This window comes from Triturus cristatus, chromosome 9 (assembly GCF_964204655.1).
Source record: "Triturus cristatus chromosome 9, aTriCri1.1, whole genome shotgun sequence".
Classification (NCBI taxonomy): Eukaryota; Metazoa; Chordata; class Amphibia; order Caudata; family Salamandridae; genus Triturus; species Triturus cristatus.
In genome coordinates, this window is record NC_140592.1 from 1259757754 (window position 1) to 1259777224 (window position 19471).

The window sequence follows — 19471 nt, forward strand, 5'->3', positions numbered from 1 at the left end:
TAGAACCTAGAGGGACTTTTGGCAAATCTTGGCAACTATAGCTAAGCTAGACTATAGACAGACAGCACCTACTGCTTACCTCGTACTACACTTAGGTTAGGTACACTGGGGTAGAACTAGCTAGAAGCATCAGATGAGTATTAACATTTTAGCCTGTGTTATTTATGTATGTATTTTTATGAATATCTGTCATAGATACAAACCATGTTATTGCAGTATTATTTTAACTTACTGCTAACGCTGTACGTATTATGCTTCGCATTCTGTCTTACGATTGTAGCAGTTCATATCTCTTGCATGAAAAATAAGACTGTTCAATAAACCCTTTTTATTGAAACGCCCGTCTATCTATTTCTGTGTAACTCTGTAGAAACGAAGCATGCAGGATTGACTGAGTGAAACTATTATCTATTGTTTCCACGATTCTGAGATTGTTCCGATTGTAAGGAAAACAAAGTTGTCATGTTTATGCGGTTGTCCTTTAAGGATCTTTGGAGAGCGACGCTAGTGCTTAGGAGCTGGGGGTGTCCTTTCAGAATCTTTGGAGAGCGTCGCTAGTGCTTAGGAACTGGAGGTGTCCTTTCAGAATCTTTGGAGAACGTCGCTAATTCTTAGGAGTTGGAGGTGTCCTTTAAGGATCTTTGGAGAGTAACATTAGTGCTTAGGAGCTGGAGCTGCCCTTTCAGAATCTTTGGAGAGCGTCGCTAGTGCTCAGGAGCTGGAGCTGTCCTTTAAGAATCTTTGGAGAGCGACGCTCGTGCTTAGGAGCTGGAGGTGTCCTTTAGGAATCTTTAGAGAGCGGCGCTAGTGCTTAGGAGCTGGAGCTGTCCTTTAAGAATCTTTGGAGAGCGACGCTCGTGCTTAGGAGCTGGAGGTGTCCTTATGGAATCTTTGGAGAGCGACGCTATTGCTTAAGAGCTGGAGGTGTCCTTTAGGAATCTTTGGAGAGCATCACTAGTGCTTAGGAGCTGAAGGTGTCCTTTAAGAATCTTTGGAGAGCGTCGCTAGCGCTTAGGAGCTGGAGGTGTCCTTTAGGAATCTTTGGAGAGCATCACTAGTGCTTAGGAGCTGAAGGTGTCCTTTAAGAATCTTTGGAGAGCGTCGCTAGCGCTTAGGAGCTGAAGGTGTCCTTTCAGAATCTTTGGAGAGCGTCGCTAGTGCTTAGGAGCTGAAGGTGTCCTTTAAGAATCTTTGGAGAGCGACGCTAGTGCTTAGGAGCTGAAGGTGTCCTTTAAGAATCTTTGGAGAGCGTCGCTAGTGCTTAGGAGCTGAAGGTGTCCTTTAAGATCTTTGGAGAGCGTCGCTAATGCTTAGGAGCTGGAGGTGTCCTTTTGGAATCTTTGGAGAGCGACGCTAGTGCTTAGGAGCTGGAGGTGTCCTTTAAGAATCTTTGGAGAGCGTCGCTAGCGCTTAGGAGCTGAAGGTGTCCTTTCAGAATCTTTGGAGAGCGTCGCTAGTGCTTAGGAGCTGAAGGTGTCCTTTAAGATCTTTGGAGAGCGGTGCTAGCGCTTAGGAGCTGGAGGTGTCCTTTAAGAATCTTTGGAGAGCGTCGCTAGTGCTTAGGAGCTGAAGGTGTCCTTTAAGATCTTTGGAGAGCGGTGCTAGCGCTTAGGAGCTGGAGGTGTCCTTTAAGGATCTTTGGAGAGCGACGCTAGTGCTTAGGAGCTGAAGGTGTCCTTTTGTTGTGTGTCGATTTAGATACCGTATATAGGTTTCCCGATTTATGTCCTCATATAGGCACAATTCACTTTGCCCATATTTAGGCATAGAAATCCTACCCTTATTTAGGCGTTATCCATGCTAACCAAATACAGGAATGACCACCTACATCCGATCATCTACGTCAGAACGGGTTCTTGGAAAACCAGTCTCTTAAGCCTTTAGGACTTCCCCTTGCTTGGATATTGATTTCTCCAAGAACTCATTTATTATGCATGAACATCTATTCCTTAGGGGTTCATTCATGATGTTCTTCTTCCCGACTTTTAGGTCAATACTGGCATTCCTAAACACCTTCAATGTATAAATATACCTTCACTTACCATGGCAGACCACGGTTCAGCTGCCTACTTGCACGACGCGGCTCGCCACGGCAAGTTCGGAAGGAAGTCAAGTCTCTGCCTGACGCACTGACCAGACGCTGTCATCCTCCTCGCAGAGAATCCAGCTCCAGTATTTCTGACTCCCCTTGCGGGGTGTTAGAGATCGAGACTCGGAAAGAGATTCCAACCTCACTCCTTCTAAGGCATGGAGCGGTCTGGAACCTAGAGGGACTTTTGGCAAATCTTGGCAACTATAGCTAAGCTAGACTATAGACAGACAGCACCCACTTCTTACCTCGTACTACACTTAGGTTAGGTACACTGGGGTAGAACTAGCTAGAAGTATCAGATGAGTATTAACATTTTAGCCTGTGTTATTTATGTATGTATTTTTATGAATATCTGTCATAGATACAAACCATGCTATTGCAGTATTATTTTAACTTACTGCTAATGCTGTACGTATTATGCTTCGCATTCTGTCTTACGATTGTAGCAGTTCATATCTCTTGCATGAAAAATAAGACTGTTCAATAAACCCTTTTTATTGAAACGCCCGTCTATCTATTTCTGTGTAACTCTGTAGAAACGAAGCATGCACGATTGACTGAGTGAAACTATTATCTTTTGTTTCCACGATTCTGAGATTGTTCCGATTGTAAGGCAAACAAAGTTGTCATGTTTATGCGGTTGTCCTTTAAGGATCTTTGGAGAGCGACGCTAGTGCTTAGGAGCTGGGGGTGTCCTTTCAGAATCTTTGGAGAGCGTCGCTAGTGCTTAGGAGCTGGAGGTGTCCTTTCAGAATCTTTGGAGAACGTCGCTAATTCTTAGGAGTTGGAGGTGTCCTTTAAGGATCTTTGGAGAGTAACATTAGTGCTTAGGAGCTGGAGCTGCCCTTTCAGAATCTTTGGAGAGCGTCGCTAGTGCTCAGGAGCTGGAGCTGTCCTTTAAGAATCTTTGGAGAGCGACGCTCATGCTTAGGAGCTGGAGGTGTCCTTTAGGAATCTTTAGAGAGCGGCGCTAGTGCTTAGGAGCTGGAGCTGTCCTTTAAGAATCTTTGGAGAGCGACGCTCGTGCTTAGGAGCTGGAGGTGTCCTTATGGAATCTTTGGAGAGCGACGCTATTGCTTAAGAGCTGGAGGTGTCCTTTAGGAATCTTTGGAGAGCATCGCTAGTGCTTAGGAGCTGAAGGTGTCCTTTAAGAATCTTTGGAGAGCGTCGCTAGCGCTTAGGAGCTGAAGGTGTCCTTTCAGAATCTTTGGAGAGCGTCGCTAGTGCTTAGGAGCTGAAGGTGTCCTTTAAGAATCTTTGGAGAGCGACGCTAGTGCTTAGGAGCTGAAGGTGTCCTTTAAGAATCTTTGGAGAGCGTCGCTAGTGCTTAGGAGCTGAAGGTGTCCTTTAAGATCTTTGGAGAGCGTCGCTAATGCTTAGGAGCTGGAGGTGTCCTTTTGGAATCTTTGGAGAGCGACGCTAGTGCTTAGGAGCTGAAGGTGTCCTTTAAGATCTTTGGAGAGCGTCGCTAATGCTTAGGAGCTGGAGGTGTCCTTTTGGAATCTTTGGAGAGCGACGCTAGTGCTTAGGAGCTGGAGGTGTCCTTTAAGAATCTTTGGAGAGCGTCGCTAGCGCTTAGGAGCTGAAGGTGTCCTTTCAGAATCTTTGGAGAGCGTCGCTAGTGCTTAGGAGCTGAAGGTGTCCTTTAAGATCTTTGGAGAGCGGTGCTAGCGCTTAGGAGCTGGAGGTGTCCTTTAAGAATCTTTGGAGAGCGTCACTAGTGCTTAGGAGCTGAAGGTGTCCTTTAAGATCTTTGGAGAGCGGTGCTAGCGCTTAGGAGCTGGAGGTGTCCTTTAAGGATCTTTGGAGAGCGACGCTAGTGCTTAGGAGCTGAAGGTGTCCTTTTGTTGTGTGTCGATTTAGATACCGTATATAGGTTTCCCGATTTATGTCCTCATATAGGCACAATTCACTTTGCCCATATTTAGGCATAGAAATCCTACCCTTATTTAGGCATTATCCATGCTAACCAAATACAGGAATGACCACCTACATCCGATCATCTACGTCACAACGGGTTCTTGGAAAACCAGTCTCTTAAGCCTTTAGGACTTCCCCTTGCTTGGATATTGATTTCTCCAAGAACTCATTTATTATGCATGAACATCTATTCCTTAGGGGTTCATTCATGATGTTCTTCTTCCCGACTTTTAGGTCAATACTGGCATTCCTAAACACCTTCAATGTATAAATATACCTTCACTTACCATGGCAGACCACGGTTCAGCTGCCTACTTGCACGACGCGGCTCGCCACGGCAAGTTCGGAAGGAAGTCAAGTCTCTGCCTGACGCACTGACCAGACGCTGTCATCCTCCTCGCAGAGAATCCAGCTCCAGTATTTCTGACTCCCCTTGCGGGGTGTTAGAGATCGAGACTCGGAAAGAGATTCCAACCTCACTCCTTCTAAGGCATGGAGCGGTCTGGAACCTAGAGGGACTTTTGGCAAATCTTGGCAACTATAGCTAAGCTAGACTATAGACAGACAGCACCTACTTCTTACCTCGTACTACACTTAGGTTAGGTACACTGGGGTAGAACTAGCTAGAAGTATCAGATGAGTATTAACATTTTAGCCTGTGTTATTTATGTATGTATTTTTATGAATATCTGTCATAGATACAAACCATGCTATTGCAGTATTATTTTAACTTACTGCTAATGCTGTACGTATTATGCTTCGCATTCTGTCTTACGATTGTAGCAGTTCATATCTCTTGCATGAAAAATAAGACTGTTCAATAAACCCTTTTTATTGAAACGCCCGTCTATCTATTTCTGTGTAACTCTGTAGAAACGAAGCATGCAGGATTGACTGAGTGAAACTATTATCTATTGTTTCCACGATTCTGAGATTGTTCCGATTGTAAGGCAAACAAAGTTGTCATGTTTATGCGGTTGTCCTTTAAGGATCTTTGGAGAGCGACGCTAGTGCTTAGGAGCTGGGGGTGTCCTTTCAGAATCTTTGGAGAGCGTCGCTAGTGCTTAGGAGCTGGAGGTGTCCTTTCAGAATCTTTGGAGAACGTCGCTAATTCTTAGGAGTTGGAGGTGTCCTTTAAGGATCTTTGGAGAGTAACATTAGTGCTTAGGAGCTGGAGCTGCCCTTTCAGAATCTTTGGAGAGCGTCGCTAGTGCTCAGGAGCTGGAGCTGTCCTTTAAGAATCTTTGGAGAGCGACGCTCGTGCTTAGGAGCTGGAGGTGTCCTTTAGGAATCTTTAGAGAGCGGCGCTAGTGCTTAGGAGCTGGAGCTGTTGTTAGAAAAGGTAGACGGACCGGGAGGGCCGGCCCGGGTCAGGGGGAGAGGTCTCCGGGGAGAGCCGTCTCCAGTGATCGTACAGACAAGTAACTTCCCCCCCACAGACAGATATCACACACGGATAAGGTTCAGTGTTCTTTATAAGCACTTATTTAAGGTACGGTTGAATGGTACAAGGAGGTCTGGACTCAGGGGTCCCCTCGATTAGAGTCTCGCAAGGTAGGGAAGGGGGTAGCGGGACAGTCTATTTACCAATCAGGTAGTTCGGATGAGAGGATGATGAGCTCACAATCCTCGAGCTTGGTGGTTAGGTGGTACGGTCCGCGGCAGCGCCAGCAGGTCCCGGTGCGGATGGTCGTTACAACGGGCCGCGGCAGCGCCAGCAGGTCCCAGGAAGATGAAGGTTGCAGAAGGCCGCGGCAGCGCCAGCAGGTCCCGGTGAGGATGGTCGTTACAACGGGCCGCGGCAGCGCCAGCAGGTCCCAGGAAGATGAATGTTGCAGAAGGCCGCGGCAGCGCCAGCAGGTCCCGGTGAGGATGGTCGTTACAACGGGCCGCGGCAGCGCCAGCAGGTCCCAGGAAGATGAATGTTGCAGAAGGCCGCGGCAGCGCCAGCAGGCAGGACGATGGTTCACAAGAGCGGCTACGGCAGCGCCAGTAGACCGTCAAGGTTGAGTTCACTCGGTGTCTCTCGACTCCAGGATACAACTGCCTTCCTGCTCCGGAGCTGCCTCAGTTATAGGGCTGGTGCCCTTTGATGTCCGGACCCTCGCACTTGGAGGTCGGAGGGTCCGGGATGAAGGTGTCCAGACACCCAGCAGGGGGTGGAGCCAGTGCCTGGGGGAGCTGGGGGCGATCGGCACCTGGCGGGGGAGAGCCCTTGGTACTTCTTTCTCCCATTGACCTGCCAAGTGGTCCGCTCACCTCCTGGGTGGATGGTGGTGCCGGGATGTCGGGGCCGGCCAGGCCCGGGGTTAGGGTCGAGGTGAGGCCATGCGGCCGCGTGGTGCAGGGCCCAAGAGGGCGGCTTGACCCGGCCGGGGAAGCCGGTGGGGCTGGACCCCGTGATGAGTAGGGGTCCGAGGGCAGAGGGTCCGTCGGAAGACGGAGTACGGGTGCTTGTCGCGGGGGTATGCCAGGTGGGCCGGAGTTCGGGCCCTGTCGTGCGGGGAGGGAGCAAACCGTCTGTGAGGCCTGTCCAACATGCGTCCCCCCCAGCTGAAGGCGGGGAGAGTCACCCATCTCCTTGGGGACTCTCTTCGTCGAGGCGGAAAAAGCGGGACAGGCCATCCGCGTTGGCGTGGTCTTGGCCTGGTCGGTGCTCCACGGTGAAGTCCATTCCCTGCAGGGAAATGGACCAGCGCAAGAGTTTTGGGTTCTCCCCCCGCATCTGCATCAGCCATTGCAGGGGTCGATGGTCGGTTTGTACCCGGAAGTGGGTACCGAAGAGATAGGGTCGGAGCTTTTTGAGGGCCCACACTACGGCAAATGCCTCCCTCTCGATGGTACTCCAACGCTGTTCTCGGGCCAGGAGACGTCGACTGATGAAGGCCACTGGCTGGTCATGACCTTCGGGGTTCAACTGAGAGAGGACGGCTCCGATGCCGTGGTCGGAGGCGTCGGTCTGCACCACAAATTCCCGACTGTAATCGGGGGCCTGGAGCACCGGGGCGGTGCACAGGGCGGCCTTCAGCTTCTCGAAGGCCGCTTGACAATCAGGAGTCCAGTTGACCCGCTTCGGTTGGTTCTTGGATGTGAGACCCGTGAGGGGCCCCACGATGCTGCCGTAGTCCTTCACGAACCGCCGGTAGTAGCCGGTGAGCCCCAAGAAGGCTCGGACCTCGGTCTGGGTGACGGGGGGCTGCCAGGACTGGATGGCCGCAATCTTAAGTTGTAGTGGGGCCACTAGCCCGCTTCCCACTTGGTGCCCAAGGTAGGTCACAGACCCTTGGCCAATTTGGCACTTGCCGGCCTTAATGGTGAGGCCGGCCCGCTGGAGGGCTTGTAGGACCTCTTGGAGGTGACGGAGGTGGTCGGACCAGTGGCGGCTGTATACAGCGATATCGTCCAGGTAGGCAGCGCTGAATTCTTCGAGCCCCGCCAAGACCTGGTTCACAAGGCGTTGGAACGTGGCGGGGGCATTCTTCATGCCAAAGGGCATGACCTTAAATTGATAGTGGCCATCGGGGGTGGAGAAGGCTGACCGTTCCTGAGCCCTGGGTGTGAGGCCGATCTGCCAGTAGCCCGCCGTTAGGTCGAAGATACTAAGGTAGCGGGCGGCCCCCAGCCGGTCGATCAGCTCGTCTGCTCGGGGGATGGGATGAGCGTCGGTCCGGGTGACAGCGTTCAAGCCCCGGTAGTCGACGCAGAATCTCAGTTCAGGTGCGGTGCCGGGGGCAGCGGCCTTGGGAACTAATACAACCGGACTGGCCCAGGGACTGTCCGAGGGCTCGATGACCCCGATCGTGAGCATCTTGGCCACTTCCGCCTGTATGCAGGCCCGTACCCGATCTGGTACGCGGTAGGCCCGGTGCCGGACAGGGGGACTGTCCCCGGTGTCTACGTCGTGCAAACACCAAGGGGTGACCCCGGGGGTGAGGGAGAACAGGGCAGCGAACTGCAGCAGGAGGTCCCGGCAGTCCTGGCGTTGCTCCGAGGTGAGGGCGTCAGAGAGCCGGACCCCGTCCACGGAGCCGTCCTTCTCCTGAGTCTTCAGGAGATCCGGGAGGGGCTCGGAGTCTTCTTCTGTACCACTGTCTGTAGCCATCAAGAGGCTTAGTTCGGAGCGCACAAAGTGTGGTTTGAGCCGGTTGGTGTGGAGGACCCGTAGGGGGTTCCGGGGGGACCTCATGTCGATGAGGTAAGTGACGGGGCTTTTACGCTCGACCACTTTGAAGGGCCCCGTCCACTTATCTTGCAGGGCACATGGTTCGGTGGGGGACATCACCCATACTTGCTGCCCAGGCTCGAATTCAACGGAGGAGGCATTGTGATCATACCACCTCTTCATGTCCTCCTGGCTGGCCTCGAGGTTCGCCTTGGCCATCTCCCTGAAGCGCCGGGTCTGGTTTCGTAAGGCCAGGATGTATTTGAAGACGTCTGGAGGGGTCGTTAAGGGGGCCATCTCCCAACCTTCCTTGACTAGGCTGAGGGGCCCTCGCACAGGGTGTCCGTACAGGAGTTCGAAGGGGCTAAAACCGAGGGACTTCTGGGGAACTTCCCGGTAGGCGAAGAGGAGGCACGGGAGCAGTACATCCCACTGGCGACGGAGAGGCTCTTCCAATCCCCCAATCATCCCCTTGAGGGTGCGGTTAAAACGCTCCACTAGTCCGTTCCCTTGGGGGTGATAGGGGGTCGTGAATCTGTAGGTGACCCCGCATTGTTGCCAGAGGGACTTCATGTATTTAGATATGAAATTCGTACCTCGGTCGCTGACGACTTCTCGGGGGAAGCCTACCCGGGAGAAGATCCCCATCAGGGCCCGGCCAACTACCGGAGCTGTCACTGTCCGTAGGGGTACCGCCTCGGGGTAGCGGGTGGCATGGTCCACTAGTACCAAGATGAACCTGTGTCCTTGTGCCGTGCGGGGGTCCAAAGGCCCCACAATGTCTATCCCCACCCTCTCGAACGGGGTGGCGACCACCGGGAAGGGTTGCAGAGGGGCCTTCAGCTTCCGACCACTCTTCCCGCTGGCTTGGCATGTGGGGCAAGATCGGCAGTGGGTCAGGACGTCATTCCTCATTTTCGGCCAGAAAAAGTGGGTCACCAGGCGACTGTACGTTTTGTCCTGGCCCAGGTGTCCAGCCAGGGGGACATCGTGGGCTAAGTTGAGCAGAAAGTCTCGGAAGCGGAGCGGTACCACCAGAACTCGACCGGCCCCCAGCTCGGCGATTCTTTGCTCGCTGTAGAGCAGGTCGTTATCCCAGTAGACCCAGTGGGTTCCGGTGGTGTCCCCGGCGTTTTGGGTACTGGCTTGTTGGCGGAGTCCCTCGAGGGAGGGACAGGTCTTTTGTTCCTGGCGGAACTGTTCTTGGGTGGGCCCCCCTTCTTGACGCCACTGAGCCAGATCCGGAAGGTCCTGGTGTTGCGCGTCTTCTTCGGTAGTCGGGTCCGGGAGGTCGGACTCGCCGTTGTCCTCTACGGGGGCAACCGGGGGCGGAGGTGCTGGCCATTCGGTTTCTTCGGATCGGGGGGCGGCACGGGCGGCCATGGATCGGGTGGTTATGCAGGCCCAGTCCGGGAGGCCCAGCATCCCCAGGTGCTCTCTTTTCTCGACGGTGGCCCACGGGGAACTCTCGAGGTCATTCCCCAGGAGGCAGTCCACGGGGGCATCGTCCCGGACCGTCACCTTCAGTAGGCCGGAGACCCCCCCCCATTCAAACGGGACGCAGGCCATCCTACACATACTCTCAGAGTTATCTGCCGAGCGGACGGGGCAGAGAATGTTCGGCAGGATCTGCTCGGGCTTCACCAGATGACAGCGGACGGCCGTTACGCTGGCGCCGGTGTCACGCAAGGCCTCGGCTCTCTGTCCATTAATGGTCACCCACTGACCGTATTTTCTGGTGTTGGCGGGTAGGGGAGCCCGCGGAACCATGTCTCTTCCCCCTAAGCATGCCAGGACCATGGCGGCCGGTTCCCACCCTTGCTGGGCCGGCTCGTACTCTTCGGCTCCCTCCGATGATTGCTCTTCCCCTAGGGCAGCGGCAGCTACCTGGCGGGGCTTGGGTGTTTGGTTTAGCGGGCAGTTCGGGTCGTTGGCGTAGTGGCCTAGTCGCTGGCACCGGTGGCACGTGACGTTGGCTCGGTACCCAGGCCGCAACGGGGGGTTGCCCCGGCCGGCCGGAGGCGGGGTGCTGGCCACGGGTGTTGCTGGTAAGGCGTCTCTCCCTCGCCCCGGGCCCCCTCCTCCTCCCCGAGGACGGTGCTGGCCTTGGTTGCTTCTGTTCTGGTCGTGTGGCCCTCTCCGGCCCACTCGGGTGCTTTCCCACCGGTCAGCTTCGGCGGCGAGCTGCCGGGGGTCAGTCAGCTTACTGTCGAGTAGGTGCTGCCTGAGCTCGACGAAACAGTTGTTTGACAGGTGCTCCCATACCATAAGGTTGAAGAGTTGTTCGTAGGTGGTGACCTGACTTCCCTTGATCCAACCCTCGAAGGCCCGGCTGAAATAGTTCACGTATTCCACCCAAGTTGTACCTGGGATCCGGGTGCAATCTCTGAACCTCTGGCGGTACATCTCGGGCGTGAGGCCGTAGCGGGTGAGGAGGGCAGCCTTCATGTGGTCGTAGGACGACATTTGGTGATCGGGGAGCTGCAGCAGGGCATCGCGACCCTCGTTGATAAATCTCCCCCAAAGTCCGGCTCCCCAATCACTCCGGTCGATCCGGTGGGAGGTCATGGCGATCTCATAGGCTTTAAACCACTGTTGTATGTCGTCTTCTCGGACATATTCGCGGACAACATCCTTGGGGATGTGAACTTTGTTCTCACTTGGCCCCGGGGTGTGTGGTCGCTCAGGCACCCCCAGTTCCTTATTCTGTTTGCGCAGTTCTATTTCCGCTAGTCGGCGCTCGTGCTCGAGCGTTATTTTTTTCTCTTCCAGCTCTCTCTGTCTCTGCTTTTCTTCTCGTTCCTCTCGAAGCCGCATATGCTCGAGGTTGAGTTTCTGTTCAGCTAACTTGAGTTCCCCATCCATCTTGAGTCGTGCCATCTCCAACTCGTGTAATCTGACTCTGTCTCTTTCTCGGATCTCCTCCTGTGGGAGGCCCGTTCCCCGCTCCTCGGGAGCCGTGGCGTTCTCCTCTGGTGTGACGCTGTTTTGGTCGGAGGGTCCTGTGACCCCAGTTTCTGTCCATGACTCAAGAGCGCGCTTTAGATCATCCTTGGTACTCAGGCCGGTGGTAGCAATGCCAAGTTCTATGCAAAATTGTCTCAGTTCGCGGTGGTTGTATTCTTCTAATTTCTCCATTTGGAATTTCTCGGTGGAGCTGCTATCTTTGGTCGACATCGTGCTTATGTCGTGGGGTGAGCTACTCTCTGTACGATTACGCGTTGATTCGGATCGCGCCGCTGGCCACCAATGTTAGAAAAGGTAGACGGACCGGGAGGGCCGGCCCGGGTCAGGGGGAGAGGTCTCCGGGGAGAGCCGTCTCCAGTGATCGTACAGACAAGTAACTTCCCCCCCACAGACAGATATCACACACGGATAAGGTTCAGTGTTCTTTATAAGCACTTATTTAAGGTACGGTTGAATGGTACAAGGAGGTCTGGACTCAGGGGTCCCCTCGATTAGAGTCTCGCAAGGTAGGGAAGGGGGTAGCGGGACAGTCTATTTACCAATCAGGTAGTTCGGATGAGAGGATGATGAGCTCACAATCCTCGAGCTTGGTGGTTAGGTGGTACGGTCCGCGGCAGCGCCAGCAGGTCCCGGTGCGGATGGTCGTTACAACGGGCCGCGGCAGCGCCAGCAGGTCCCAGGAAGATGAAGGTTGCAGAAGGCCGCGGCAGCGCCAGCAGGTCCCGGTGAGGATGGTCGTTACAACGGGCCGCGGCAGCGCCAGCAGGTCCCAGGAAGATGAATGTTGCAGAAGGCCGCGGCAGCGCCAGCAGGTCCCGGTGAGGATGGTCGTTACAACGGGCCGCGGCAGCGCCAGCAGGTCCCAGGAAGATGAATGTTGCAGAAGGCCGCGGCAGCGCCAGCAGGCAGGACGATGGTTCACAAGAGCGGCTACGGCAGCGCCAGTAGACCGTCAAGGTTGAGTTCACTCGGTGTCTCTCGACTCCAGGATACAACTGCCTTCCTGCTCCGGAGCTGCCTCAGTTATAGGGCTGGTGCCCTTTGATGTCCGGACCCTCGCACTTGGAGGTCGGAGGGTCCGGGATGAAGGTGTCCAGACACCCAGCAGGGGGTGGAGCCAGTGCCTGGGGGAGCTGGGGGCGATCGGCACCTGGCGGGGGAGAGCCCTTGGTACTTCTTTCTCCCATTGACCTGCCAAGTGGTCCGCTCACCTCCTGGGTGGATGGTGGTGCCGGGATGTCGGGGCCGGCCAGGCCCGGGGTTAGGGTCGAGGTGAGGCCATGCGGCCGCGTGGTGCAGGGCCCAAGAGGGCGGCTTGACCCGGCCGGGGAAGCCGGTGGGGCTGGACCCCGTGATGAGTAGGGGTCCGAGGGCAGAGGGTCCGTCGGAAGACGGAGTACGGGTGCTTGTCGCGGGGGTATGCCAGGTGGGCCGGAGTTCGGGCCCTGTCGTGCGGGGAGGGAGCAAACCGTCTGTGAGGCCTGTCCAACAGCTGTCCTTTAAGAATCTTTGGAGAGCGACGCTCGTGCTTAGGAGCTGGAGGTGTCCTTATGGAATCTTTGGAGAGCGACGCTATTGCTTAAGAGCTGGAGGTGTCCTTTAGGAATCTTTGGAGAGCATCGCTAGTGCTTAGGAGCTGAAGGTGTCCTTTAAGAATCTTTGGAGAGCGTCGCTAGCGCTTAGGAGCTGAAGGTGTCCTTTCAGAATCTTTGGAGAGCGTCGCTAGTGCTTAGGAGCTGAAGGTGTCCTTTAAGAATCTTTGGAGAGCGACGCTAGTGCTTAGGAGCTGAAGGTGTCCTTTAAGAATCTTTGGAGAGCGTCGCTAGTGCTTAGGAGCTGAAGGTGTCCTTTAAGATCTTTGGAGAGCGTCGCTAATGCCAAGGAGCTGGAGGTGTCCTTTTGGAATCTTTGGAGAGCGACGCTAGTGCTTAGGAGCTGGAGGTGTCCTTTAAGATCTTTGGAGAGCGGTGCTAGCGCTTAGGAGCTGGAGGTGTCCTTTAAGAATCTTTGGAGAGCGTCGCTAGTGCTTAGGAGCTGAAGGTGTCCTTTAAGATCTTTGGAGAGCGGTGCTAGCGCTTAGGAGCTGGAGGTGTCCTTTAAGGATCTTTGGAGAGCGACGCTAGTGCTTAGGAGCTGAAGGTGTCCTTTTGTTGTGTGTCGATTTAGATACCGTATATAGGTTTCCCGATTTATGTCCTCATATAGGCACATATTTAGGCATAGAAATCCTACCCTTATTTAGGCATTATCCATGCTAACCAAATACAGGAATGACCACCTACATCCGATCATCTACGTCACAACGGGTTCTTGGAAAACCAGTCTCTTAAGCCTTTAGGACTTCCCCTTGCTTGGATATTGATTTGTCCAAGAACTCATTTATTATGCATGAACATCTATTCCTTAGGGGTTCATTCATTATGTTCTTCTTCCCGACTTTTAGGTCAATACTGGCATTCCTAAACACCTTCAATGTTCAGGATTGACTGAGTGAAACTATTATCTATTGTTTCCACGATTCTGAGATTGTTCCGATTGTAAGGCAAACAAATTTGTCATGTTTATGCGGTTGTCCTTTAAGGATCTTTGGAGAGCGACGCTAGTGCTTAGGAGCTGGGGGTGTCCTTTAAGGATCTTTGGGGAGCGTCGCTAGCACTTTGGAGCTGAAGGTGTCCTTTAAGAATCTTTGGAGAGCGTAGCTAGCGCTTAGGAGCTAAAGGTGTCCTTTAAGAATCTTTGGGGAGCGTTGCTAATGCTTAGGAGCTGGAGGTGTCCTTTAAGGATTTTTGGAGAGTAACATTAGTTCTTAGGAGCTGGAGCTGTCCTTTCAAAATCTTTGGAGAGCGTCGCTAGTGCTTAGGAGCTGGAGGTGTCCTTTAAGATCTTTAGAGAGCGTCGCTAATGCTTAGGAGCTGGAGGTGTCCTTTCAGAATCTTTGGAGAGTAACGCTAGTCCTTAGGAGCTGGCGGTGTCCTTTAAGAATCTTTGGAGAGCGACACTAGTGCTTAGGAACTGGAGGTGTCCTTTAAGAATCTTTGTAGAGCGTCGCTAGTGCTTAGGAGCTGGAGGTGTCCTTTAAGAATCTTTGTAGAGCTACGCTAGCACTTAGGAGCTGTCCTTTCAGAATCTTTGGAGAGCGTCGCTAGTGCTTAGGAGCTGGAGGTGTCCTTTAAGAATCTTTGGAGAGCGACGCTAGCGCTTAGGAGCTGGAGGTGTCCTTTAAGAATCTTTGGAGAGCGTCGCTAGTGCTTAGGAGCTGGAGCTGTCCTTTAAGAATCTTTGGAGAGCGTCGCTAGTGCTTAGGAGCAGGAGGTGTCCTTTCAGAATCTTTGGGGCGCGTCGCTAGCAGTTAGGAGCTGAAGGTGTCCTTTAAGAATCTTTGGGGAGCGTCGCTAGCGCTTAGGAGCTGGAGGTGTCCTTTAAGAATCTTTGGGGAGCGTCGCTAGCGCTTAGGAGCTGGAGGTGTCCTTTAAGAATCTTTGGAGAGCGTCGCTAGTGCTTAGGAGCTGGAGGTGTCCTTTAAGAATCTTTGGGGAGCGTCGCTAGCGCTTAGGAGCTGGAGGTGTCCTTTAAGAATCTTTGGGGAGCGTTGCTAGTGCTTAGGAGCTGGAGGTGTCCTTTAAGAATCTTTGGAGAGTGACACTAAGACTTAGGGGATGAAGGTGTTTTTGCAGTGCATCAGGGTTATCAGGATTTTGTGCCAATATTCCCCTGGCAAATAGTCCTGGTAAAATGACCGTCTTCTCCCATTCTTCTACTGCATGTGTGTGCGAGCAGAGATCAGAGAGGGGTGTTGGATCGAGTCTGAGAAGAGGTGCCCTGCACCAGCCGGTACACAGAGGACGCCTCTCAGACACAGAGAGGCTGTAATTGTTCTGGCCCTTGCCCTACCAAGGCACGGTTTTACTATTGTAGAATGAGGGATGCATCTGGTTTATAGATCATGCTCACACCATTTCCTCAGTAATATGAGGTTTGTGTACGCCAGCTTCCCCGGTGTCTGTCTTTGAGGGTTACACTTACATGTGAGAACATCATGGATTGATCTGAGCGCTTTGTTCCGATATGGGCCTTTGTTAACTCGGTCCCACTGTTGTTCAGGTCTTGGCATGCAAAATGTTCTGTGTCAAGGAATGGATTCTCACCTCAGGCGATGGTCCAGTACTTTAGAAATTCTTTTCAAATGAGTGTCCTTCCATGGGAGATTAAGGACTTTTCTTGTTGTATCACAATTCTTTATTACATTATTTGTTCAAAAATACATAAACTTAGAATAATTTACACAAAGCATTCCAAAAACAACAATAAACATTTTGTGGATGCATAAAATATACAGCAATAAAAAAGGAAAAAAATTAAAATTAAATACCAGAATCACGATTTCAAACACGGATAAGGTGAGTAAATGACAAACACAGAAAAAGACTCATAGTGGGAGTTGGAGACCTTGTCTGTAGGATCATTCTTTGATCCCAAGTGGGAGTTGGGGACCTTGTCTGCAGGATCATTCTTTGATCCGAAGTGGGAGTTGGAGACCTTGTCTGTAGGATCATTCTTTGATCCCAAGTGGGAGTTGGGGACCTTGTCTGCAGGATCATTCTTTGATCCCAAGTGGAAGTTGGAGACCTTGTCTGTAGGATTATTCTTTGATCGCAAGTGGGAGTTGGAGACCTTGTCTGCAGGATCATTCTTTGATCCCTAGTGGGAGTTGGAGACCTTGTCTGCAGGATCATTCTTTGATCCGAAGTGGGTGTTGGAGACCTTGTCTTAGGATCATTCTTTGATCCCTAGTGGGAGTTGGAGACCTTGTCTGCAGGATCATTCTTTGATCCCAAGTGGGAGTTGGAGACCTTGTCTGCAGGATCATTCTTTGATCCCAAGTGGGAGTTGGAGACCTTGTCTGCAGGATCATTCTTTGATCCTAAGTGGGAGTTGGAGCCCTTGTCTGCAGGATCATTCTTTGCTGTGGAAGAGCTGTCTTTGTGTCCCCCCTGATGGATTGTAACAGTTGCCTGTGCTTCATTGCAGCTTCCAAAGGCCTCTGCTGGTGCTCGTGGACAGGAACATAGACTTGGCGACCCCGTTGCATCACACGTGGACGTATCAGGCGTTGGTGCACGATGTGCTGGTAAGCGAAGGAAATATAACGACGGCAGTCTGCTGTCCCCAGCAGGAAGTCTGCTGCATTCATGTTAACCTCTAAGATTCTCACTTGTTCTTTCCCTCACGAATAAGGCCTTTAAATCTTCCCAGCTGTGTCTTCCAGTAGTGGTTTGGTCTGTTGTGATCATTGTCCAGTGGTCACTTGCATGCAAATGGTGGCCCATGATCTATGTGTTTTATTCATTTATTTCATTTTGTACATTTCTTTATTGTGATCCGGGGAAGAGGGTACGCAATGCTTAATACAATATAAACACATACAGGGCCAGTCATAACAGTAACTTACACCTGTGAGTAAGTTGCATGTGCACATTTAGTTTTACGCTGTTGAGCAATTTTACTATGTGTTGGTATTCACCATTTACGACTGTAAAGGTACCCAAACATATAGACAGAATTGTGCCCGCCACCTGAAACGGGGGGCGGAGCCAAATTTACGAGTGTAAGTTACTACTGTCACAAAGGAGCAGTAGTAAGTCCAGTATCACACATGGCCAACTAGTGATACAGCAAAACCCTGTCATGGAAAATAATAAAGGTGGGGACATGAAATAAAACCCCGTAGGAAATAATGTAAATGAAATTACTTCATTTTGACGTTTTAAATAGCTCTGTAAATTTGACGTTAAAAAATGTAAACCTCTTTAAAAATAGAATTATTATAGGATAAAATATTTGAATAACCTTATTTTATCTTAAAAATAAATGTAACTTTAATTATTTTAAATTCATTTTGTACATAACGTTTTGTAATTTGTAATCGATAAATAAATGTAAACATTTTACTTCAGATAGGATTTTTTATTAATAAATGTTAATAATAACTTAATATAAATTGCTTTACCCTATCCTTTGCGAAAGAGAGATCTTTGCCCCGGTGGTCGTGATCTCTCCGTGTTGAAGTACAGAGCAAAAAAATAAGTGTATTAAGCATGCAAAAATAATTGTAACAATATTTAATGTTAAATATTAATGTCAATTGTATGTATTTGTTTTGAATGCAGAACAAATGTTAACAAGGTTACAGCATTATTAACTTAATTTTTATTTAAAAAATGTGATTACTGTGCATATTAAAATAATTTTTTTGAACTTTAAATTAAAAAGCAAAATCTACCTAAAATGAAGAATATATATTTTTTATAATGTAATAAAAATTATTAAAACTGGTGTATGGAATTAACAGTAACTGTATTATATTTTAATACACAATAATGTTACATGAATTTAGTTTTAGATTTTTAATATTAAGTTAAATAAATGTATACTTTAATTAAATTTTCGCCTCCTCAAACCCCTCCCGCTTAATCCTACGTTTGCCCCTCATTCCAGCCTCTCCCCACATTTGCTTGGAGGTATTGAACTGAGGCTCTCCCATAGCAAAGATAGGAGAGGTGGGGCAATGAGTTACTCTTACGTGTTGGTAAATTGTGTTTGGTAGGAAATAAGAAGTACGACTGTTGTACGGCTTTACGTACCACAAAATGTAGTTTGTGAATCTGGCTCATAGAATAAAATCCAAAGTGCATATTATAACCCAATAAAGCCACATAAAAAGTCATTGGAATAAGCAGGTGCACAGTCCTAGCCCCCCCAGGACTTACCTGTGCACAGTCCTCCGACCAGGCAAGGCCCTTCCGCACCGGCTCCTCCCCCAGTCGCACATGCGCGCCCACTCTCGCCTTCTCTCTCCTTCTCTCTGTACCGGTTTTTTCTGTGCTCCGTTTTCTACAGTTTTTACCCCGCTTTGTGCCTGTTGTGCTCCATTTTCTGCTGTTTCTCCCTTGTTTTGCGCCTCTTTTGCTTCATTCTTTGATCTGATTTGTGCGTCTTTTGTTCCTTTCTCTGCTCTGTTTTACCCTTGTTTCTGCCTCTCTTCTGCTCAATTTTACATTTGTTTTGCACCTCTTTTCAACTCTTTTCCCTTGTTAGATGTCTTTTCTGCTGTATTTTTCCCTTGTTTTTGCCTCCTTTCTCTGTTTTATCTGTGACTTTATGCCTTCGTTTTCCTGCTCATTTCCCACCCCCTAGCGCTCTTTCCCTTGTTCCCTCCTTCCCACACCCGACCCCCTCTGCCACACCCACCATCCTCTGCACTACTCCCCTCCCCCCCCCGACCTACCTAATGGCGGCCGCAGCACTGACCAGCCATGAAGCAGGTGAACAGCCCTGGACCCCAGGACTTACCTGTGGCTGCTGCTCCGACCAGGCAAGACCTTATCTGACATGACTGCTGCACCTGAGGCTCCCACCTTGCTTTTCTCATTCTCTCTCTCTCTCTCTCTCTCGCTCTCTCTCTCTCGCTCTCTCTCTCTCCCTCCCTCCCTCCCTCCCTCCCGTGTGCTCCTTTTTCTGCTCTGGTTTTACCCTGTGTGCCTCTTTTTTCTCTGTACTTTACTATGATTTATGCCTATTTTGCTCTATTCTCTGCCCTGTTCCACCCTTGTTTTGAGCCTCTTTCCTGCTTTGTTACCCTTTTTTAATGACCCTTTTTGCTGTTTTTTTCCTTTTTTGTGCACCTTTGTTACTCGTTTGTCTCTTTTCTGTATTTTGTTCGATACTCAGTTTCCCTGCCCTTTTCCTCCCTCAGCGCTCCTTACCTTGTTTCAACTCTCCCACATCCTGCACTCTCTTCAGCCGTGCCCACTGCACTCTGTGCTCTCCTTCCTCGTGGGACGTAATCGATGGCGGCCGCACTGCAGATGCGCTGCTGGCATGCCAAAGGCAAGCTCTTTTGCACCTGGACCGTGCATAGCTGCGGGAACCCATGTCCACCTCCCACCCTCCACTGCCCCACCGTGACCCTCCTTGCACTCAGTCCTGGCCACCACTCAAAGGGATGTTACCACACCGTACCACACAAGATGGAGGGAACATGCACCACTTGTAAGTTCTCTTGCACTCTTCCACACAAGCTAATCCACAATGTCGCTCTTACATCACCCAACACCTCACTCTCTCCCACTCACACAGACTAACCACCACTTACATGACTCTCCATGCTCTGCTGCATGCACCTCAGTTCCTGCACACTCACCAAACACGCCACGAAAATCTAGAATCTGCTACATGACCACAGTTCAGTTCTGCTCTTCCTCACAGAAACATGGCTTAACCAATACTCTGCATCGGACAATGCTAAAGCCATCCCATCCAGCTACAAGATC

General features: G+C 51.1%; 1 protein-coding gene across 1 annotated transcript in view; it reads left to right on the forward strand.

Annotated features, from left to right (window-relative positions):
* SCFD1 (sec1 family domain containing 1) overlaps nt 1-19471 on the forward strand; it is an 836081-nt gene that overhangs the window by 224907 nt on the left and 591703 nt on the right. The window contains exon 10 of the mRNA XM_085627369.1: nt 16170-16269. Coding sequence (XP_085483495.1) covers nt 16170-16269 — 100 coding nt within the window. The remainder of the gene's footprint in view (nt 1-16169; nt 16270-19471) is intronic.